The 25,959-nt window shown below is 37.1% G+C and overlaps 1 protein-coding gene across 9 annotated transcripts in view; it reads right to left on the bottom strand.

The window, feature by feature from the left end:
- Nucleotides 1-25,959, bottom strand: part of KIAA0825 (KIAA0825 ortholog) — a 256,654-nt gene that overhangs the window by 176,548 nt on the left and 54,147 nt on the right. For all 9 annotated transcript variants that reach the window (XM_054184952.1, XM_054184953.1, XM_054184948.1 and 6 more), the window contains one exon: nt 6,358-6,528. In XM_054184952.1, the coding sequence (XP_054040927.1) occupies nt 6,358-6,528 (171 nt within the window). The remainder of the gene's footprint in view (nt 1-6,357; nt 6,529-25,959) is intronic.

Raw genomic sequence — 25,959 nt, 5'->3', positions numbered from 1 at the left:
CAGGTTGCTCCAAGCCCCGTCCAACCTGGCCTTGAACCCCTCCAGGGATGGGGCAGCCACAGCTTCTCTGGGCAACCTGGGCCAAGGGCTCACCACCCCCACAGCAAACAATTTCTTCCTCAGATCTCGTCTCAATCTCCCCTCTTTCAGGTTAAAACTGTTCCACTCATCCCATGGCTCCCCTCCCTGCTCCAGAGTCCCTCCCCAGCTTTCCTGGAGCCTCTTTAGGGACTGGAAGGGGCTGGAAGGTCTCCCCGCAGCCTTCTCTTCTCCAGGCTGAACCCCCCCAGCTCTCTCAGCCTGTCCCCACAGCAGAGGGGCTCCAGCCCTCCCAGCATCTCCGGGGCCTCCTCTGGCCCCACTCCAATCACTCTGTGTCCTTCTGCTGTTGTTCTTTTGCTCTTATTCCAAACCTCGGACTTCATTTGCATAGATAAACAGGTACACAATCCTTGTCATATGGCTGCTTAGAGGACAGAATTTGCAGAAAGAGAGCAGAAAGGAGAAAATGTCATGAAAGAAGAAGATGGAGGCTGAAGGAAAACTTCCTAGTCTTTCCTACTTGTTCCCTTTCCAGAGCATATTCTAACCTCCACTGTTCTTTATTATTAGGGAAGATTGGATTAATAATAAATCCTTGCTATATCTTTCTTGAAACTTTTGTTCTATAAACTTGATCAACTGCTCATACTTTGTGCACTTTCTTCAGATTACCAGACAGCAGCTTGAACCATTTTTATAGTAAATATTCAAAACAAGATTACATCAAGTGCTTCACTTAAAATGAAACTCTTCAGCCAACTTTGTCTGGGATTATTCTCCTCTTTAATGCAAATCTTTTTGCCTATGTCCTCTTAGTCTTCAATGTATTTAATTCTTTCTCCAGTTCAGTATTTTCCTGGTTTTGTAATGACGATGACAGTGAGACCTCTTGCATTGTTAATATAATTCTCTTTCTTCCTTGTAAGAAGTTAAGTATAATTATTTTTTTTTCCCCACAGAATTCCATAGCTTTCCTATTCTTTTCATAGCATTTAGGGTTATAAGAACAGTTATTGTGACATCATCTTGCATGCAGCATAGAACAGCAAAGCATCAAGAAAAGCTTTTGTATAACAGCTCACAAAGTGAATAAGGTAAGCAACAAGGCCATCAAAGTAGCTTACTCGTTGGATTCAGCCTGCTCAGTCAGAACTTTTATTGAAACTGAAATAATACGTCATGCAGAAATTGGAAATACCACTCCCCTACAAATATAAATAAGCAGAAGAAACAAACAAAAACAAATTGACTAGCTGTAGATTAAAAAACCTCCTGCTTTCTGTCTTCAATAATGGACTTTTTATTTGTTGTACTATACTGAGCAAACAACACTAATACAGAAAACGTACATCTGAAATCAAACTCCTCTCCGTGTAAATTCCATCTTCACTTTGGACTGATCTGCTGAAGCTATATATTTCTTAAAGATGCTACTTGAACATCTTGCTTTGAGACCAAAGCAAAAATCACACCTTTCTTTCTTGGATCTTTGCAACTTCAAAGTCTACGAAGAGGATGCACCTTATAAATTTGATTCCACACTCCTCTGATTACACTTTCCAGAAATGGATATAGAGTAAAGGATTTCTTCTGATGCTGTGAAGGAAAGACCTTTGCAAATCTTCCCAGTCTCCTGAGGCAAAGCTTGTAAACCTAAGGGCTTGACAACTTTGCCCACAGTGTTTTCAAAGAGCTCCATTGGAAAAAGCTTTTCTTGGTACTCATTATCTGATCTGTCCAAAGTTCACCTTTCTCACTGGAATGGGAAAAAAAAAAAAGCGAGAGACAGATGAAAGTACGTTAGATGTTTTTGATTTTTTAAAAGTCTCAACAAGAGGCTTCTGAAAAGCCAGAGGGAAGATAAATCCACCTTAAAGATGGGAAGAGAATGCAATTTGGGAGGATTCTAAACCAAAATCTCCTGCTTAACCCTTGACTGCAGCTGAATGTTCCAGATTCCTTCAAAGAGAACAACCCCTGTGATGCTGCGCGTACTAGGTATGTCAGAACACCTCCGGAATTTCAACTGAATGTAAATAGAGAGGTAGACTATCTCATCACAGTAGGCAAGACAAGATACCTGCAGAAGAAAGGGTTAAATGTCTAGTCAAGAAAAAACAGAAGGTGGTTACTCCTTTAGTTTTCTGAAACCCATTGCTTGTAGTGGAACGAAGCAAGGTTATGCAACATTAAGAATAAATCTTCCGTAATTGTCAGAAAAATGCAGACAGCTTTCCTCAGAAAGGTAGAGTAGCAGTCTTGTCTAGATGCCACACTAAAGTTCAGGAATGGAACAAAACCATATCATCATTTATTTTTCCGGGAACTTTTCATGATTTTCTCCTTTCATTTGGTAACAAGAGAAAACTTGAACACTACACTGGTAGCAGATAAAATGTGTACTTATACTACTTCTTTTTTTAATTGTGCTTAGATAATGTAAATATAGCTTGAAAACAAGTACAAAACTTGGCGCGTACATACTGCTCATTGAGGAATACATGCTAAATTATGTCTGGCAAAGGAAAGTCAAAAAATAAAATCAGGAAGAACTGCATGGACAATAGTGAAAAGAAGTTGGAGTGGAAAATGCGATTCATAGAATTTTTTTTCAATCCATGCAAAACAATTTGGGAAAATGAGGATTCTGAATATATTCCAGAAGATGCCGGATACAGACCTCTCAAACTGAGCTGAGAGAACTATCCGTATCACCTAAAAAACCTCTCTACATCCATCTCCCTACAGAGTTCACTCTGGTTCACTGTTTCCTTTGGTGCTATTGTCTGCCATGGGGTTACCATCAGAGAACACTGGTAGGCAGTACTTCCCTCTAACATCTATTTTCAACCACCTAAATTGGTCTTCATAGGATTCCATTGTGCACACTGCAAAGAAACTTGTCTTGTTGCCAGCTAGAACTGTGAACTACATGTCTTTCTTTTCTTCACTGTTCTTTTTTTGGTTCACAAGCAACCTCCTACCAAAAGCAGAATCCGCAGAAGAGACTACATCCAAGCGATAATGCAATGAAAAAGTATGAAGAGAAGCCCAGGTGGCCACCTTGCAAATTTCCAATGTGGAAGCCTTCGACCTCTCCGCCCAAGAAGCAGCTATAGTCCTAGTGTAATGAGCTTTACAAACCCTGGGAGCCTCTTTACCCTTAACTACATACGCCTCCCTAATACAATCCCTTAACCATCTAGCTAAGGAACTCTTAGAAGCCATTTGACCCCTCTTAAGACCCCCTAAGAGTACAAACAATCTGTCAGAAGATATGAAATCTTTGATTCTTCTGTGATAAACCCTAAGTGTTCTTCTTACATCCAATTTATGCAGCCATTGCTCTTTGTCATCGCTGGGTTTAGGGAAAAATGAGGGCCAAGAAACCGTCTGGTTTAGATAAAACTCAGATGCCATCTTTGGGACAAAAAAAAATTTAAAAAGAGGAACCATCCAAAGAACTACTTTGTTTCTGATGGAACTTTACACGTGTTCTATATATCAAGATTGAAGTACTATGGGATATGCTGAACAAAAATCAACTAAAACTGCCATTGAAACAGCTATACACATAAACGCAACACTTGACACAAGCACATGAAAAAACATTATTTTTGTTGCATCTCTGTGTGAGTTACATAGATAAAAAGGCTCCCGTGAATACTAAAAGCAACCAAAAAGAAAAGGAAGCAAGTGCAAGGTTCCAATCTATGGGATGCCTAGGGAAACTTTACCTCACTTGGATATTAGCCTACCTTTTATGAATTGGCCTGCTTCCCTTAATTTACCAGCAGTACTACCTGCAGAGGACTGATACTTCAGATATGCCTAGACTGCAGTGACTGCAGGGTAGTTTGGATTCACCCAACCTAGCTTTAAACCAGTGAGAGAGAGTACAGGTAACTGTCTAGCAATAGCAGCACACGGTTCAATCTGGGCTAATTTGCTCTGCTTCTTCTGCTGGTTCTGCAGCCTGAGCTGCACTGTAAACCTCATACTGGTACCTGAGTTAATTTAAAGCTGCTTTGGACAGGTCTGCACTCTATATTCTGATAAATTAAACAAGATTTCTACTAAGAAGGCTTCTAAATAAGTAGAGAGAATGGCCATTATATTTTCTAGTCACCTAGTCACATATTATAACGTGTTCTGATGAAAATAAAGCAATGATTCTAATAAATCCTTCTTATCAAAACTCAGCCTTCATCAGTGGAAAAAAATAAGATTATCAGCCCAATATAGGACATTAACAGAGAAAATCTTAAATCCCTTTTGGTACTTAACAGAACTTGGAACTACTGGGAACATAGCTCTCATTCTCCCATATCAAATCATCTTTCACTTCATCACTACAACTGAGATTTCTGACAATATGAAGTGAAAATAACACCAATACACCCTTCTTCTAGCCTTTTTTCTTTAAGTTTCTCTGGCCATGTCTTCTCATGTGTCTCACATATTCTCCAGAAACTGATATAAGTGAGCAAAGTTTTGTGTACAAAACTAACTGATCAGAACAGCAACACTAAAAACAAAGGTATGTCTGATGACATCACTAACATCATCTGTGAAAGATTTACCTCCACATGTGTTTCAGGGTAAAAGTAATTTTATATTTTCTTTAGAATAGGGCTTCTTCCCAGAAGACTGCCTCCTACAATGAGATCTAGTAATATTGCCCATTCAGTTTCCATTATGTAGAGGTACCATTTAAGAACCTACTTGCTATAGACATGGCTACTCTAAAAGAATATTCCTTAAAGACAATGACTTAACACACTTTTGAGGAACAGTTCTGAATGTAATTAAGCTTGGAGAAATGCCTGCAGGATAAAGTCCTAAATACAACTCCTGGAAAGTAAAATATTTCTTGTTAACGTTGAGATCATTAAGTTCTCTGAATTATTGGTGATCACAGGTCTTAAGAGTGTAGTTAGTCAAACAAGTCAAATTTCCCCTTCAAGAGTTTTTCAGTTTGCTTATATTTTATCACAGAATATGCAAATAAAAAGAACATTTAAAATTACCCTTACTGAATGTATATCCTATCCGCCACATTACTGCTAGAAGTTTACTGTAACACCTCTTTGTAGGATCAAGGCCATAAAACGTAAAACATGGTGTATAATAGCTTAACATTTCTCGAGAAACAGTAAAACTGAGAGATTAAAGAAGGCAGGAATACATTGAAGCCAATACCAAAAATGGAACCTGAATACAAATTTTATTTGAGCTTTGATGAATATTCTAAAAATGCATAGGTTAACCTGTATTTCTTTATGTCAGTGTCAGTATTTCAGAGGAAGAATCCATCAACAAAATGTGTCCCTCAGAACTCTTCTTATTTCATCTTTTTTTTTTATTTTTTATCAATTTAGGAGACCACAGTCCCAAAACACCTTTCTTCTCCGCCTGCAGCTTGACTACAGAGATATCAAATATTTGACTCCACCTATCCTCTCTCCCTCAGCAGCCTGGCCTCATTTCTGGTCTGATCCTTTCCTGCAATATAATCAAAGCTCTTGAAACCACTTGCTCTCTGGTGACCTGGAATCTCTCTACTGGCAGAAGTAGCAGAGTAGAAGAACATTTATGAGCATACTGTGACCTGGAAGGCGTTATTCAACTGAATTTTCAGGATTTTGGGTTCTCCTCATATGACATGAACGCAATTAGATGAAAAAGAGAATGAGCTTGGAATCTAAAGCAAATGCAAACTTGAGGCTTGATCGTGAAGCAGTTTACTTTCTGATATAGAGCCTACTTCTGTAAAACACCCACTGTAGCCAGTGGGATAAGCATGATAGTAAACATAGTACATATCAGTAAGTGCTTGAGAATTATAGGTCAAAGCAGGACTGTATACTAACACATTTAGTTGCATGTACACTAAGATCAATTAAACTGGTGTTGAAGTCAGTGTTTTTCTCTCTTGAAAAACGCAGCTTTCAAGGATAAGTTCAGAAACAGTCACAGTTTCAAAGAATTCAGACTCCATGTATTGTTTTGTCCTGTACGAAACACAGGATTTTATACATAGTTCAATATCAGATATTATGTTACTGTGTTTGATAGTTTTTCATTATGATTCTCCATCAGTAACTACTGTACAACACATAACTATCAGTTCTTTTCCAGAAGTCACTGTGCTCAAATCTAAATCCACATATTTCAAAAAGATTTTCAGTGGATATGGTAATAAACTTGTTTATAAAATACAATGACATAAATTAGGTAATTAATCTTGAAAGTCATACAAAATTATCCTTTCACACAAAGTAGAATCAATAAATAAGGAAAAGCATTCATTACCTTGAACATTCTTATTCTTCTCCGTAAATGAAGGCACCAGCAGAATTTCTGCAGAGAGCTCTTCCATTTTTTCTTCCATTAATAAAAAGAGTTTAATAAGTTGAGAAAGACATTTGAGTTGATACAACGTTAAGCAGAAGTTCCTTCCTTTTTTGTGGCATTCCTGGGAGGCTGTTCAAGTAAAATAATAAAACATCTTTTACTATCCCTTAAAAAATGAACCTGCAAAAGTGATTATGTAAGAAAGAATAACATATCAAGTAATTTCACTTTTGTCATAGCATAATGTATCTTCTCCTCTTTATAAAATACTGTTACAATAGTTCTTCCTAAATCTTTGGCATTTCTCCGCTGCCTGGGAAGTTACAACTGAGTTCCAGGTTTTGTTATTCATCAATGCTTGGATTTTTTTCCAAGCAACAGACCTGCTCAGAAACCTTCTCACCTGTGTATTACAGAAAAAACACCGTGTTGCAAAAACTGATTGAACAGAAGAAAAAACACGTCATTACTATATTTTAATGGTTTGGGACATCACATCACTACACTGTCACTCTGCAAGTCACCTTGTCTGTTTAACAATCTGCTAGCACAATACAGTTGATGAATATGACATTTGAGTGAAAAGAAACATCAATCTAGCACTCCACAACTTTAAATATGTGGGGTTTGAAAACAAGTGAGACTGTCAGGGAACAAATATCAGCAAGTATCATACCTATAAGCATTTGGTATTTAAAAGAAGAAACTGAACATTTTATTTTGAAAGGTTAACGCTTGTAATCATAACATATAATCATGTCACATCAACCAGGGAACTCTGATTTGAGCACAGTCAGACGATAAAAGACTGTCAGCTGTTTCCAATTCAGTATTAACCAAACCACATGGTTTTAAGTATTTTAATTTTATAACTTCTTTAAATGTAACAAATTTGCACTTCTATGCAAATTGTGGCGAGCTGATACCACGTTCCTGTGCAGTTCTGTTGCTGATATAACATCAGCAGAACAGTTGATGTAGAAAGTGTCAGAGTGAGAGCCAGGGTAGTTTGAAAGGGAAGCTCTGAAAGACGAAAACAAATAGAAATTGATTGAAATGTACTTTTATGTGTCAAATCTCTCTTACCTTTGCAATTTTTAAGTACTCAGTACCTCCCTTTTTCCTCAAAGTTCCTAGATATTTTTTTTAGGTACTCACAAATCACTTTTAAACAGACATAGATCTAAGTAGCAGAGCTGAGCTCTGAATACAAATTCCCTAATTTGCTATTCCAGTTTTGCAGCCTTAGAGATTGAACTGCGAGTTTTGCATCCACATCTGAATTTCCCCAAAGTTCCAAACAGATGTATTCATGCTAGTCCCTTGCATTTCTAAGAATGGCAACAGAAAGTGTTATGCATAATTGCCTCTGCTAGTGCCTTTCCTCTCTGAATAACAAGTAAATAATATCTGTATTACTGGATTTCCAATTTTAAGTCTTAAACTTCCAAAAAAAGACATTCTGCTATTCAGAGAATTTTTCTCCTTTACCTGAAAAACTAGATAATATACACTGAGTTTAACTGACATGAAACGACTGCCTGAGTCTGCAGACAGCCAGAAATAACAGATCCAAGAAGTAAGAACCACAAATCACATCACAAAAAATCAACGGAACATTAGTCCTGTCTCCTACAATTTGAAAACCTTGTGGTGCTCCTGCCCCCCCTCTTCAGGAACGAAGAATCCTCCCAATTGTTTGATTGCCCCAAGTGATATTGTCCTCATTAGACTGAAAGGAAGTGGACATAGAAGCCAAAGATATACCACAGTAATATTAATTTTAGAATGTATTACCAAACTCAGAAAATTCAAAACTTTTGTTTTTACTTTCAAAGACCATTCAAAGTATATTTCAGCTGGAAGATGAAGATATTAAGTTCAAAGATCCCTCTTTTTTCATGTCATCAAGAAGTTGAGAGAACACTTTAATATGTGACAAAGCATACTATACTATAAGCAAATGAACACGCTATACAATCATCAGAGCAAAAGCTTGCTATTTAATGCTACATATGTTGTACAAACATCTAGAAAAGCCCTTTGGACTTTTAGGTTGTGAAGCATAGGCAAAATTCTAGATGCTTGAAGGTAGGGAAGGATGCTGGGTAATTTCATGGCTGACATGAAACTTTGGTACAAAATTAAGAAATAAATGGAGGTAAGCACAGGGGCACAACAGAGGCACAAACATATGCACTGCTATCTGATAAGCAGCCAGCCCTCACAGTCAAGAGGAAAGGAGGTAAGAGAACAGTGGTTTAAGTGCACTCATGAAAGCCTGAACCATGAAGTTAAAATCCCTTGAATCGGTGAGATTTAGAACTCATGAGAAACCTGTAAACTATACGCAGTGAGAACATGGTGATCCAATTCATCATATAAAGTGATGCGCAAACTTCTGTGACCAGAAGATGGTCAAGAGAAAAGCATTAGAAAACAGAAAGGAAAGATGAGACCACCACGTAATAAGTTTTATTCTCTCAGAATTGCTCACGCTAGGGAAAGCAGGGTAGCTGTACGACAGAGAATCCTTAATATGGGATGCATCACACAACCCAGACCCTAAGACTTCTCTGGAAGGAGAAAAACAACCAACCAACCAACCAACCAACCAAATACCTATATGGTGTTTATAAAGAGCTCCATGTACTATAGGTAACCCATTCTTCAATCTTCTTTTGTCCATTATTAGGCTTTGTTGTGATAAAGAAAATGTGATGTGACTTACATTTGACATGAACATATACCAAAGATCTGGATGTGATAAAGATTCACACATCATCTACACAAGTTTTTTGTTACAACACTAGGGATGGGTCAAGCCACATATCTTCACATCAGCAACCAGCACAAATCATACTGATGTAGCACTGAGCCTGGCCATCATCCAGAATTGATGGTAATAATGCAAGAGGTATTTGAAAGGACAAGTGCTGGTCCATTACCAGATCTCCACTGCTGACTTCCATAGGTCACATAAAGTTATGTGTTATTCTGCGCAGCTCACAGTTTTTGAGGCTCCTGACTCAGGGTGGTAATCTTTGACCCACCCACCTGATTTATCCAGAACTATCTCTGCAACACACTGTTCCATCTCCTTGTACTCATACAGAAACCATGGGTCTTACTGAAGAGTGCCGTCTCTACAGCTGCAGAAGACGGACAAAACCATGGGTTTGGTTAACAAAACCATGTTACTGGATAGTCCAACCTTAAAAAGAAGTTAGCTTGAACCTCAATTCTGCTTAGCTCATCCACAGCAACTTGAAAGAACTGGACAGGGACAGGGGGAACCTCCTGAAGTGAATTTCCTTTCACACATGGTCATTTCCATGTCTGCAGTTTTATTGTCTTATAGAAATAATAACTCATTGGCCTGACGACCAAATGGTGTGCATAAACCTGAGTATCCAAAGTCTGATTTAATGATCTTACATAAATTGCAGACTGTCAGGTTTCAGAATACTGATGGCATCATACAACTTTGAAGACCACTGACCAGGCTGCTTGAATGAGCACAACACAGTCCATGTTTGTTAGCAGAGGCGAATGAAAAGGCATTTCTCCTCAGACATTGATCTGATTGGAGAACCACAGGATGGAAACATTTAAGAACTGTGTAACAGCAAACAGGTAAGCAGCCATGCGATGACATACAGAAAATGTGGAAACAGGTCTATGTCATGTAGAAGATTGTCATGAAGAGTATAGGCCTCCATGTGGACGGATGTGAAACAGAGATGAGGATTCCCTGTGATACACATTCAACCAAGTCTCAGTGTCATGAACCTGTTTGGAGGAAAATCAGCCCTGCTCACGGAGTAGTGTATCATTACTCTGAAAAAGTTACTGAATGGATCATGACTTATGATGTTAGGTCAGAGAACCCACATAACTCATTTACCCAGGTGACATCACATGGAAAGAGAGACATCCCTCTGTGATGAAAATGGTCTAAAGCTGTTGACAGCACTCCACCCAATTCGCAAAGGACCACACACGGGGTGACCAGAAGCACATGAAGCTGATCCCAGCCAGCCTCCAATCACAGTTAGCAATGGCATTCCACTCTAATTGCAGAATAGAAGGAAGCATATGGCAAGTTACATGATACAAACCAACTTCCTTCCTGAACTGCCTGCAGTTTTCTACTACCATTCCTCTAAACTTAATATTTTCTGCATGTCTGAGTTTAATTCATGTCGTACTTGTACAAGGAAATAGCTGCAGCAGAATCTTCAGCTAGAGGCATATATCAACAGGACCTCTGTAGTGTCTCCTAACAACAGGAGATGTTGAACTCCTGTTAAAGCACAACTTTGTGAGAATAATTTCTGAAAAGGGACAGAAAGGCTGTTACAGAGGCTGCAGAGAGGGGACGTGGATCATACAACCATTGTCAATGTGCTAATGAGCCAATTTTGCAAATATTGCTCTAAATAGCGGTGAGGTCAGGAGCTAAACAAATACAGAGGTGTAAGAAAAGGTTCTGAGCTCTTGAGCATAGCCTCATAGCTTCCTTCTGTTTAGAACAAGAATCACAAAAATACTGCTGTACAAAACCATTGCCTATACTGATGATTTCTGAACTGCTGTGGAGGCTGAATCTGACAGCAGAAAAATCCTAAGCCAGTACAATGAGCTATCTTTAGGTACAACAAAAAAGATCCCAGCCAAGCACAGTGTCAGGGAGCACCAAAGGCCGTCTGCTGCCTGACGGACAGAGAGTAGAGCATGATAATATGGCCATCAGGACAGGTTCCTTGCCATTCAGGGGCCTGTTCCACAGTACCTATGCAAGGCAAGAAGGGCAGACCCAGAGATGATAGTCAGGTTTCAACAAAGGGTCCAGATCATCAGCCAAGTTCATGGTGATGACACAAAAATCTGAGGTCGATTCAGGAAGTTAATTCACAGCTTGGAGTCAGGATGAGGTCTGGTGAGGGTAACCAAGAGTCTGACACAGTTCAGTGATCATTAGGCAGGACCATGGTAAGAAGGCAGGTTCAAGGTCAATCCAGGAAGCCTGAATCAATGGGATCCATGGCCAGTCACAGACATGGCTCTGGTGGAGATGAACATCAAAATGCCTATGTAGCTCAGGCAGGGGCTGAAAACCCAGGCCTCAGCTGAAAGAGGTCTCTTGGGCAGGCTGTGGTGGAGGCCTCAGAAGAGGCTGGTCAGGGCCATTAAGGCCCATTAGTGCACACAGGCCTTTGTTGCATAGCCCTTAAGGAGCTTCAGTTTCCAGACTAAAACCATGGAAGAACACGTCATTTCTGGAAAACTGTCTTTCAGCTTCACCAAGGACAGCACAATTATTTTGCTAAAAGGAAAGAAGAGAAAGTATTTTAGGCTTATGCTGTCAAGACTGTGGTCCTTTTCTGGAGGGCAGGACAGAGAAGAGGTGGAAAAGACAGAGAGTTTACTTGAATTAACTTGAAGCTGCACTGCGTTTATTTGTAGCAAGTAAATAAATCTTGATGGTTCACTATACAAATCTGGAAGGAAGCAAAGGAATAAGCTCAAAACTTCCATCCTCTTAACATCCCTACATTTAGAAAATCTATGCTCTTGACTTCCAATGACACAGAGGCAAAGGGAGCATAAAGGGTACTTCATTTCCTCTGGCACACTGATTTACCACCCCAACCACCAAATGACAGGCAGCAGGAGTCTGCCAGCCCCAACAAGGTGACTCTTAGAGAGCTTTGCTTATAGAAAAAAAAGCCTCAGGTAAAACTAATACTGAATGTCTATTAAATTGTGCAAGGTTTGCCTGACTACGCTGGTGCCAAGGCGGCTGATGCAGTCATACAGCGTCAGAGAAACTGCGGGCACTTATTTTCAAGTTTGGGCTTTCTCTTTAGCAGAATGGACTGAAGCTGAAGAAATTTTCCTAAGATCTGAAGGACATGCCACTCGTTGAAGAATGAAGCAGTCCATCTTTCCAGAGACCATTTGGCTGGTTGTACGTGGACAGATGGATACGATTAGTAGGAATGAGCACTCTGACCCAGCTGATCAACGACCCCGCTAAACTACGGGTTAGAGATGGACTACACTAGATCTCAAGTTTCTATTCAGATCTTGGATAAGCCTCATGCCATCAAAAAAGCGACGAATGCTTAGTCCTTTCCAAAGCAACAGGAATGCTTCAAATGCTAGCAAGTCTAAGGATGAAATACGGCCATTGTAGATATCACATACCTGAGGAGAGGCCCCGAGTAAAGGCATCAATGAAAAAACCATAAATAATACAAAGCTATTAATTGGTGAAAAACAAAAAAAAAGGCCTGGTAGTAAAAAAATGTAAAAATACATGAAACAAGCAAAATAATCCAGGTCCCACATCCTCCAAATTAAGCTAGTATTAAGTTACAATAACCATACATCAATAATGAAGCACAAATCAAGTTTGATCTACATTTTTTATACAGCCTTTAAAAACATTCTAAGCTTCTGTTCTATCCTTGACTATTATGCAACCTAAATACTAATTTAGTTCTCAAAATTCTTGTAAAGGTGTTTTAACATCTTAACATAAAATTCATGGGTCTTGCATTCTTTAATATATAATTAATCCAGGTTCTTAGGTAAATTTAAGCCCAAACAGTTCTACCATCCATATAGAAAAACTCTTCAGTTGCATTTTCAAATGTTCTAAACCCAAACGAGTTTACTCAGCTGTTGTGTAATTTAGAACAGAAGATCAGCTGTAACCCAGGTTATGGGTCCTCTTCCCCTATGCTAATTTGCTGAATCACTCAAAACCTGAAATTCTTGTAATGGTCATCCCAAAATTTCTTGCTTTTCTCCCTCCCTCCTCAGACAGGGAAATTCTGCAATTGGAGAAGCTATACAGAAAAGATTATGAAACAACCTAGTAAGAAAGAGCATAGGCAACACAAACAAATTTCTGCTGAAACAGTCAAGAATCGCTAACATACATAGGGTTTTGCTGTTTCATTGCACAAATGATGACATTTGGTTAACAGTAAATACTTAGATTCAGATGCTGATACTTTAAGATGAGCATGTAGTGAAAACAAACCCTACAAAATGAAATCACTCTCATCATAATTTTCAATGATGAGGTTTAGTGATACACTTATGAAAAAGATTAACTAGAAAACAGAAAACATGGCATTTGTTTTTGTCCAGATAAGTTACACATGCACACACAAAATTCAGAAAGTTATTCATTTAGACTTTTGATAGCATTCTAAGGCCTCAGAACTTCTAAACTGCAAATAAGCACGCTGCCTTAAATTATTTTTATTCTTATATCTTAGGCTTGAAATGCTACACTGAAAACAATTTTAACTTAACTAGCTAGCAAACCACTCTTTCTACCAATAAATAATAAAAATGCATGAGACAACACTTTTCTTGGAGTATGAAAAACACAATACTCCAAACAAGTAAATGTTAACTTTAGTGACGTTTTTAATATAAAATCCTGAGAACAGAGAGCAATAGAAAATGATTTTCACTTATATTAATTGTAAGAAATGTTAGTGCAAAATATATGTAAGTTAAAAAATTTCAAGCGCCTCAAACAGGAGTGTCTAAGAAATGAGAGTCTCTATATATCACAAACATAAGAGCATAATATTGTAAGAGTAGCTATACTGGGTTCAGCTACAGAGCCTTTTATCCCAGTATCCTGGGCCTGCACAGTGACTGAAAGAGGAAGACTAAATAATAATATAACAAGGAAACCACATATAATATTTTTTTCTCAGATCTTACCTAGCTCTTGACCACTTGCAGTTGGGCAGCTTCCACAGGCAGATGTGGCACATATTCATAATCTGTAGCAGGTTTCCATTTCATCAATTTATCCAGTTACCCTTTCACCCCACATAAATTTTTACCATACATACCACTTTGTGGAAAGAAGTTCCACACTTTACCTGCGCTCTGGGTTAACAGATAAATCACTTTGTTTGCTTGAATATTTCATCTCCTAGCTTCACCTGATGCCAACTAGTTTTACGAATCAGTCAGCTACTGATACCTGTTTATTTTCGTAATGACTCCCTTCATTTTAGACATCTGTTGTATCCTGCCATCTTAATCTTGTTTTCAAACTGAAGTATTGTAGCTTGCTCATTTCTCCTTATATGGAAGCTGTTCTACATTTTTTGTCATCTTCTTGTCCTTCTCTAAGTCTTTTCCACCTCTTTCTACATCAACAACTAAAAAAATGACTATATAGAATATATATACATATTGGCATATATAGCCTAATGAAACAGACAGTATCAATACTGTAAAAAGACACACGGGGATTACTAGTGAAATCAGGGAGAACTTTGCAATACTAACAGTTAAATTAATACCTCATCTTCTAGTAAGATAAATTAAATACATTGTAGAGCTAATTCTACTCAATATTAATTCTAACAAAAAATCAGCATGTCATTCAAACGTCAAGGTTAAATTCAGTGTGGATGCAATATGTCTTGAACACTGAATCTCAGTCTTCTCTTACGTATTTGTATATAAAGATATTTTCTGCAAAATAATGTGACCACTTGAGAGCTCTTAGGAATAAAAAAAGATGGTATTAGAGAATTTCACTTAACCAGTGATAAAGCTGAGAAGTGTCCGTGTGAATTCTAAGCCAGATAATAAGTTAATTAAAGCATTTTTCAAGCTGCATAGAGTGAAAGACACACATTCAATAAAAGCACTTGATCATAGTACCTGAGCTTCTCCTAAATGCTTAAATTCAGTAGCAAGATACCTGTCTTTATCTTACCACATAAAAAGATTTGCCTTCATCTCTAAAAATGAAGCAGCATGAGAAATAAGGCTGTGGTAGATCTAAATGACCTGTGTACACCTGCTAACTTGTGATTTTATACCAAGTTTCAAAAGTGGTACTTTCCTCAAAGCTGTAGCTCTTGAAACCATTAAATAAAGTGTTTCCAATTTCCTTGGTTATAGCCTGGAAGCATTTAAAATCTCAAAAGGCATAAGAAAATATGCATATGAATGAATCCCATAACTTTAACATAACTTTTGTCATTTTTTTTCTTTCTTTTTCTTTTTTTTTTTCCTTAATGAGTGTGACACCTTGTATGTTTTAAGCGATTTGGCATTCACAACGTGACAAAAAATTGAACGGCTAACTCTGATCATTTCAACCCATCCAGGGATGTGACACAGTAAAGTGTGGCGCAGAAATCCCTGCATCATAGGTGAGCTGGCTGTGGATGTTCAAGAATAGCCACACTACGACAACATTGCTCTCAGATTAATTAGCCTTCCTACTCAGTGTACAGAGCCACATGGCTAAACTGCTTCTGAGACCCATGATGGAATCCTTGGAAAGCAACCTGATGACTGTCTTCTTCAGTGATTACAGTGGGGATTTCTCCCTCAGCAGGAACCAAGGGTTTAAAACCCTTTTAATCAATTTTACTATAAAATACCTTCCCAATACATTAAATATCATTCCCCTGCCCCCATTTATAAGGCTTAATTTCATATAAGATAGATCTACAATATTGTTCTACAAGGGACACAAGAAAGGGTTGTCAGGGATTTCATCCAATAAAGCTATATGAGGAAGAAAATCGAAAAAGTGTAATATTAAACTTAAAATCTAACTACAACCTGTGTAGAAATAATAAAGCCTTTTCATAAATGGAACTAACATTTTGTTAAAATCCAAAAAGAAATAGCCTAATAAAGCAACAGAACTCAGTTGCTGATAGTCACTGTGTATAGGGATATTTCAAGGGGTAAATTTTCAAAGCAGTGCGCAGGGAGTTACATACATAAATTCCATTAACAATAATGTGTTCCTCAGCTCTCAGCGATATTAACTTTTAAGTGATGCTATAACTATTATAACAATCTTGCATTTATGACAGCATTCATCTGCACACTATCTCCTAAACAGGTCTTGTATATAAACTGTATTATTCTTTCACTTGCGTTTAGTAATGATATATTCAATTTTTATGGACATCTGCTCACAGCTTTCTCAAACTGCATGTTAGTGTATGTTTTTTAATGTAACTGCTAGGTTTAAATAATTAGTATTGCTGGATATAATCACTAATTTCCTCATACTGTAAGAGTCAACTTAATATTTCTGCATAGCAGATGTAATACACAATATTACACAGAACTAAATTATTACAAACAGTGCCAGCAGTTTTCTATACACAGTACTTAAGATAATTATAAAAAATCATCTTCATTACTGCATGCTAGCATTTTTTTAACAGTTTAATTTGGATAGGTTACAAGATACATTCAAATCACACAGATACAATTACTGTAAACCCAAGAAGCTATAAAATGTTCCCAACCAAATCCCTTTGACCCTGTTAATGTCTGTTCCTTGTTAATCTAAGGCAAACATTGTTTGTTGCGTGCATTTGTTATGGAATATGAAAAAAAGAAAGGAAATCCCTTAACAGTTGTTATTGATTACAGCATTTACTGACTGAAAGTTAAGTGCTGTTTACAAAACAGAACAGATGCAGATGCTGACAAAAAGGTAAACAATTGTTGCATGGCTTACTGCCAGATTCTAAGCCAATATATTAAACTCCAAGTGAAGCACATTTCCCCTATAGATTGCACTTATTGCCACTTCATTTCCTATGTGCTCTGTCTCTCTATTGCTGTGCCTGGCACTAAGCTATTTTCAGTTCTTCGGTGACCCCTGAGGCCCAGTGCTACCTCACATAGCCATTAGTGAAGGGAATTGCATGTGTCTGACATGGCCTGAAACCAATTATTTGATATTTTCTTCAGAATGATGCCCAACTCTGTTGGGAATGAGCAATCATGAAATAATTTACCTCCTGATTTAATTTTTTCCTGCACAAATTAGTTGTAGCCTGAGCTAGCTATACACAGCTGCCTGTGACATATCTCTGTCTTATCAAGATTCTACTTGAAATGATGAAAAAGGGAAGGGGGGAGGAGAGCCGAATAGAATAGGTTGGGGAATCCTGCTTTAAGAAGGCATTGACAAGTTTATCAGATATACTGATCACACGTGCTCTCCGCTGATTGAAACTGACAGACCCATAAAGAACTATCAGCGCAGCAAAGGAAACCACATGGATGCAAACTGTTATCCGAGTGTTTAAGGTTTCTTAAACACCTGTCTTGCTTTGCAGCTCCCTGTGAGTTCTAGCGAAACCCAGGAGTGCCAGGAGAATCTGACACAGCAGCTTACGCAAACAGACTACGTGTCGGCTTATTTTTGTCCCTTTAAAAAAAAAAAATGCCCACAGACCTAAAGATAGCAAACGTTTTCTTATTAGACATCACCATTAACTTGTGAGTTTTGTAAGTACTTATACTATACATCCATACTGTGCATGTGTCAAAAAAACGCAGTGAAGTAAGGGATCTCAACTTATGTATAAACATGGTAAGCATGTATAAATTTGCATATATTTAATCAAGCGAGTGTGTCTGTCATAGAAAGAGATATGTCACCGCCAGCTATTAAACAACCTCAGTGAAGACTACACTAATCTTTTGAAAGAGATGCACTATACATGAAATTTTAATCAAATCTGCTCCATAATGTCTTCCCAGTTAAATGAGATGGGTTTTCACCTCGTCATGAAGGTTGATTCCATATGAGCTTGCTAGGTGTTTGCTACCAAATGCTTAAGTCCTTTGTTAACACTGAGTGTACAGGTCTGTCAAAGTTAAGTCTTTGCTCGAAATCATGTTCACCGACCAGCTGATGAAAGGATAGACCAGTGCCGGAAACGCAGGCGGGAGAGCAAGAACACCTGATCGTGCTCTGACACCAAATTTATGTAGTGATCTTGAGCAAATCATCCCACCAATCTGACTCCTTGACAGCACACAGCTACTTTACAACTCTGCTGAACAAATTACAGAGACTTTCTCAAGTGCTCTGAGGATGAAGTGCCCTGTAATAATGTTTAATAAAGCTCCCTTATACATGGATACCTATCTCAGCTGGCTCTGAAACCAGAGGCTCGACCTGCTCCTTCTTTTTCAAACACACATATCCTCTAATAAATTACAAAACATTCTGATTATAGACTGCAATTTCTGGTAGACAATGACATTTTAAAGAATTCAAATATAAACAAATTAATGAGTCTCTGAATTAAAACTAATTAATGATGGGTCCATTTAAGGAATTTAGCAGCTGGTATGCAAACATTTTCTGATAATTATCATAGTAATGAAATAGCGGGCATTCTTTAAACTTCCCTTTAATTAAAATGGTCATAAAACTTGTAGATAGACTCTATTTGCAGTTGATTATAGCAGTTATGGTGGGTTTTTTAGGTGCTGTTCTATAATTGACATTTTCTTCTGAAGTAGTGACTATAAGCAAACAGTCCTCTTTAGAAAACTGTAAGAATTACCCTATGACAAAATGTAATATTTCTCAGTAGAACCGAAACCGTATTCTGGCCTTACCAATGACAGAAACTGGTTCCACACACATTTTTTGAATTTTCTTGCCTAGACTGTGGGCTGAAGGAGTCATCGCATTCCCTGAAGTCTTCCCACACATGCACAGAACCAGAGCAGAGTGTTTGAAGAAATCAAAAAGACTCAGGGAGCCTGTAGCAAACTGGAGATAGCACCTATTTTGAAATAGGGGAGTCCTTGAAGAACTCTAAGAAGTTGATCTTATTCCTCATTCTTTGCTGAAGGAGAAATTAAGTACTGCCAGTTCTGTCAAACTTTCTCATGGATTCTAACTTTGATAGGACATGCATGTTTCCCTGTAAACCATTTAAAACACTTGGCTGATAAAAAAAACAGTTGTAATTTGTATTTGAAAACACAGTAATTAACTTATTTATTTTAATCTGACTGCAATTTCTTTAATGTCTGCAAATATAAAAATGTCTGCTAGCTTTGTTCCTATCCTCCGCATTTACATTCACAGTGGAATGGTTGGGTGTCTCACAGATTGGTTCATTACATCAGACCCACTCTATTAAAATTAGATTGTTAGGAACTTTCAACCAATCAGGAATTTCTATCATGTGTTCATCATTCCTTTGTGTAGTCTACACATGATATTATGTATTTTCTTAAATAATAGATTAAAGTGCTTCTGTCACTTTTGCTTCTCTTACTCCTTGGAATTTCGAAGACATAACAGAGGCAGATAGTGACAGCTTTTGTTCTAATAAGAGAAAACACTCAAAAAATACTTATAAAGCTGGAGTCAATACTCATATTTCTGCTTCCTACCTCTTTATATTTCAAAACCCTAGTTAGTCAAAGTCACCACAAAGTTCTCATGATTACTTTTACAAGGAACGTAGAAGTCAGAAATAAGCCTAGGCATACAGGAAAAACGGTATACACTGCTGTTTAAAAACTTCTGGAAAAGTAAGTTTGGAAATTCTTAACCTTTTAACAAATATTTTGTAGGAAGGCTAGAATAAAACTGAAGGCTTAATTATATGTCAGCAGGGACTTACACATACAGGTTTCTACTCACTGAGCTGGGACTACGCTCTTGAAACACCTCCTTATAGACGAGCTGATAGTGCTGTGTGTAACAGAACACCTAATTTCTGTGTTACAGAAATTGCTGGACTTTCCTAGCACATGAACAGCAAATCAGTACACTGTCCCTTGTACTTAAATACAAAGAATTGGATCTTAGCCAGAGGATGATCAGTGCATGAAGCTACTGAGGAAAAGGAAGATCTTCTTGAAGGTCTGAAACCAGTAACTGATCCAATTCCAGACAGTCCACAATGATTATGGGAACTAAAAATCTCCAGAGCACTAACTGCTAAATTTCTAACGAAGAAGTTGGACTGCATTATAACCACCCTTATTCTCTCTAGATCAGACAGACAGGAATATCTCCGTGGTCTTGCTATATTCAGCAAATGTAGTGAAAAATATCATAAAATGATTGAAAGCTTTGTTTTTCAAAAACTCAGTAGATACAGCAGCTCCTTGATTGAAGATGTAGGGTTTTTAAAAAGATTTCGAAGTCTAAGGCCAGTGAAAAGAAAATTCATGTTGGAACTTAGCATGTAACATCTATCCCGTAGATGTGACACACCCCCCATTTAAACACACATTATTTTAATCACAATAGTTTGTTTTGCAAAAAAAAAAATATTTTGCCATTTTAAAGTTAAATTTACTCTCTGAATACACATTTTTTAAAAGAAGAGGTTTCTCTGTCTTGACAATAATCACAGCCAGGACCACCTAATTAACTTGTGATTACATGATGGTAGATGCATATATTGAAAAGAGTCCTGTAACGACTTCCTTTTCAATCAATACTGCAGGAGCCTCTTTAAAAGACATTTTTGAAGTCTTCTCTTATCTGCCATAGTTCTACACACTTTCCTTCATACAGGCCTATATTCTGAAGTAAAAGAGAGCCTAGCTTAGTAATTCTCTCTCAGAATTTGTCACTTTTTATTATTAAACAGAATACTACAGTATATAAATCTCAAATTGACCTCTGACCACTCACAAAATATCAGAGTGGAGAGTAAATCACTTTCATCTTTTAAACTTGGGAGGAGAATGCAATAATTAGAGGGCATAGTGAGTTAAATGCTGTCTTCACGCTGAGGAAGAACTCGCAGGTGTGCTGAGAGAGCAAAAAAGAAGATAATTAGTTGGTGTTTGCTAATTGTGGACATTTTGAAAGAAAAAAAAATACCAAGAATGGAATTATGCCCCTTTCAACCTCTACAGAAATCATAAAACAGATTTGAGTTCCTGTTGGAAAAGATGAAGTGGAAGAACTTCATTAGGGCACAACAATCTAAAAAAATATAACCCAAAAGAACATAAAGAATTTCAAGTTTAAAAATATATCAATAATTTGAAAAGTAAAGTTAGTATTTACTTATCTTATTAAATAAACAACATGTTAATAAAATTCTGGAATAGGCATCTTTTCAATATGACAAAGAGTCAATAATGATATTTCACTGCCCGCCTTCATACTATGGGCTTAATAAGTAATTTCAAGAAACTGCTCTAAAAAGAGGGAAGGTATTCAGGCATGCTACCAGCTTTGAAATTCTGTCAGTTCAATTGACATTTCAGTAACTTAGATACTGTTATCTTACCCCCTACTATAAGCTTAAAAAGTAACAAGCTTAATGCTTTTGTAATCTTTACGAAAATGTCATTCTCCCACTAGAAACACATTTGTGGTCGTAGGGTATTATGTTCATATGGCCTTTAAAAGAGCACCTCTTTTTTATTAAAACTTCAACTCTGTATGTTCAAACAGATGGTTTTATTTTCTCCTCAGTACTACTCATATTTTCATTTAATATAATTGTGCAGTAGAAATCAAATACAATACTTGCAAGGATAAGAAATAAATAATATGTGACAAAGAGGCTATGAAACACATTATTTCCTATATTAAATGCAAAGACATTTATTTTGTTTCCCCTGAGTAATAGGATCTTGTTTTGGCTGTCAAAATTTCATAGGCTTCCCAAGGAACAAAGACAACTGCAGAAATCTGCATCATATCTGTACGTCCACTGGTTTTCAATTTTGACTTCCTATTATAAATTCCCACCGGCATTGTTTGCTCCATTCTTTAAACAGGTGACAATTAAACCTATTGGGTATCTCAATATTGACTGGCTCATAATACAAAATTAGGAATCTCTGGTATTTATAAAGTAAAAAATCTAATGACGACATCTGCATTTTTACTCAATCCGTATGTAGTACCCATGTCATTTTCGCTGATGTCCTCATGTTTTCTGTGAAGGCTTTATATGCATAAGAGAGAAGTGCTGTGGTTTTACTTGACACATGTTATTACTTGCCCATCTTTCATGGATGGAAACTGTAGGATTTTCCACTCCACCTGTGTAAGATATGGGGGAAGACTGTGCCATACATCACCGTGCGCAGTGCAGCTCAAGGAGTCTGTAGTTGCAAAGCCCATTTGCATACAGGTATCATTATTTCCAGCAACTGCTCTGTATCTTGCTTTATACGGGCCCCTAAAGCCCTGTTCCTATAAAAGCTATGTTACCAGGCACTCTGCAAAGCGACAAAGCGAGCAGAAATACAGGAGAGAAGGGGAAGCCAAGCAGTCAGAAATGGACGCACGTCAGCGTCTGCTGCCATGCAGAAACAGAAACAAAACCAGCATCTCCATCAGAAGGGACGAGCGGGTTATTGTGGGCCCGCTGGAGTAAGAAAAAAGAGAGGGACATGCAAGGAAGCAAGGAGGGTGAAGTTACAGTTTCTGTTATCACTCCTTAATTTTTGAGTTAATGAAGTCTAAAAGTCACTACAATAGATAGGTAGGGCTTCGAATATTTTAAAGCTTAAATTAATGAAAAAAACCCTTTAAATAAACTTCCACAATTAATTTTAAAATTTTATATTTCCACCGTTTGCCCCTTAGCAACTAAAAACTTGCTTCTAGTAATGCAATGATCTGGGCAAGATAATGAACTCGAACTGTAGAGGCAGGATGTGATACTGGATATTATAATCCATATGGGCTATTTTACATTAGCATGCCTTACCAGCACTTCAGAAAGATGCAACAGGGCTTTCTAGGAAAGAGCAGTAATAAGCCAAGTGACTGAGAGACTTTCCCCTTCCTCCGAATATTTCTACGAAGCCATATTTCAACAATGGACTGCAGATAAGAAAACATGATGGCAAAGCAATTGCAACTACAACATAAACACCGTAAATTATCTGCTATAGACTGTAATCTGGACAGAAATCTCAAAAAAAAGGTGCAAAGATATAAATATTAATTACACGAAACCAACTCTGGAATTCTTTAATTTCCAGATATAAATGAGAGAATAAATTATACTAAAGTTATTGAGTCCTAATTATGCCCAGACATGAATAACTGTTTTTTTCATCACACAGTCACTAAACCAGCAGGTATCAATGCTATTTTAGGCATATTTTTGGTAGATAAGACAAAGATCATGGAAGATTGGTCGTAGGCAATAATAGTGGCTCAAGACATCACAAACCGACTGAATTTAAATTAAATGGAAGGATAAAAGCAAGTCTGAAACTAATGTTCTTTATTTCAAAGGGAGGAAATGATAAACGAGGGGAAATAAAGCCACGTGCACATGAATGTAGAGGAGAAATCAAATTTAAGTCAAATGTGCAAAACCCAAAACTCGTATTTCAGGTTAGCTGGACAGCAAATTGCTGGGAATAGGAAGGATAACTGACCTCAAAATAGACTTTCTTTACCAAGTACTTTTATTTAATGTCCCAAAGTTACCTTAACTTCAATAAATTACTCCAAAGTCTGTTTCTCTTCTTGCTCTCAACTCCACTGCACAACTGCAGCTCCTCTAAACAATACTGAGACCTTCTATTCAAGTTTAGATATATGCTACATTCATATTAGGTGTTTCACAAACACAGTATATTCCTTAGGAACTCATGAATATTAAGATAATAAACTAAAATATAATAATTTAAATATATCTTTAGAATAGAATGGAAGCTGGTCATATTCTGGAGAAAGAAATGAGAAAGGAAGCCTCCTGGACACGTTAAGTAAGAGGATGGTATACTGGGGGAAAAGTGTAAAATATAAATATTAGAACACATCAGTGAAGGTGATTTAATTACTTTTTAGCTAAAAATGTATTTAGTAAAATCTGCATCACTTCAGTTTACCTCCACCATGCAATAATATTTTCTTAAAAATAATCAACTACTGAATCTGATAAGCACACTGTGTATTGCCTCAGATTTTAAAAGCAAATGTAAATTAAGATTTTAAAAGTTATTAATTAAATAAATATACAAAAAATATATTTTATTGGCAAATACCATTAGATTTGAGACCCTATTTAAGGGTGTCTGGCAAGTTTGTGACTAAATGGAAATATTAAGCCAATGAATTTGAATATGCCACAAAAAATAAAACTCAAAGCTCTAATCTCCATTTGGGTTTAACCATAGGAAACTAAGAACTAGGCTAACTACTCTACACATGTATTTACACTCTCTCTGCATATATGTAAAATATTATATAAATAAAGCCAAAGAAAATCTTTCACTAATACATAAAATGTGTATAATTTCATGGTTTTTAAGTTTCTTTGGCTGATGCCTTATCGCTTGTAAGAGTAGCTGTTGCTTCATCTAAAAGAGATGAGGGATTATGATAGGTTAGTAATGCCTGATTAAACTAGCTTAACATTTTAGTAAACAAAGGAACACCCAAGAGGTTCAAAAGGTAAAAGCACAATCCACATTTAATAGACTTACTGCAAATAATTTCTGAGAAATATCACATTGGAAATTGAAGGAAAAAATCATGAGAGATAAACTGAAAACCAGCTGTCTGCATGATTCTTTCCATGCCAAGTATGTTAACAGATACATAATGGTTTTAGTATTTTTTTAAATACTGTAACATTACATAAACTTTTGAAGGAATATCATTAATATGATAGAAAGGCTGAAATAACACCGTAGAAAATTCCATCGTTCCATCAAAAAATATTTGAGGGGGGAGAGGGTTGGGAAACATTCCTCAGTATTATTTTAGCAGATTGGAAACATCGATGATATGCTGAGAGTACACAGAGAAATTACGACCCATGCTAGATAAAAACCTATTACAATAACATAGCCCAAATACTAATCGCTGGATACTGCATTGTTAAAGGTATTAGGAGTCACTGATTTAACTTGGAACAGGATCAAGTTATAACATAAAACCACCTGCCTCCACTAGAGTTGTCAATCAAAGATGCCAAGTTACAAAGAATTTGACTCTTTTCACATACCATTTTGCCAGTTTCTCTCTCAAACCACGCTCATCCTCAATCCTGATAAACAGATACAATCTCATTACAGTACTTGACAAATAACTGTTCTAATACAATATGAAAACAAAAATGTTAATTCCTTACTTCACAAATAGATTGTTATATATGAAATATTTTAAAGATTTATAACTCTGTTAAAGCTTGTTATAGACTACCTATATTTTCCTGACAGAAGTAGGTCATCCATATAAAGTTTTCTGATGTTCTAGCATTGTTTCATTATTTTCTGTTATTTTTTCATCTCCTATATAGTAGGATCAATTACATCAGTTCTTATGGAAACAAAAAAAAAGCCAATAAAAAAACTAAACCAAACCCCACATTTCCCGGAGGGTGGACTAAGTAAACACAAACCCTTTTTTCACCTCTGGGACAACAGTCCCAATTGAATGCCCTAGATTAAATTATTTTCCTGTTCTGAAATGAGCTGGTTTGGTGGTTCCCAGAGGGCAGAGGCAACATGCATCAAAAAATAAGAAACACATTGGTATAACTGTCTTTCAGCTAACAAAAAATCTCCTTCCCTTTCTCCCCTTCCCTCCATACTCCAGCATGCAGTTTTTTTGATACTCAGAACACTGGGTATCACTGTCAAGGCAACCTATTAAAGCTGGTTTTTGGCTTAACCTATGTATAAATACAGACTTCCACTCTCAACTGTGGGAGGGCAGCAAAGGTATGAGAAATCGGTAAGAGTTCCAAGCAGGAAAAG

Source organism: Rissa tridactyla, chromosome Z (genome assembly GCF_028500815.1).
Source record: "Rissa tridactyla isolate bRisTri1 chromosome Z, bRisTri1.patW.cur.20221130, whole genome shotgun sequence".
Classification (NCBI taxonomy): Eukaryota; Metazoa; Chordata; class Aves; order Charadriiformes; family Laridae; genus Rissa; species Rissa tridactyla.
Note: the sequence above shows the minus strand (reverse complement) of the source record. Positions and strands in the feature narration are given on the sequence as shown.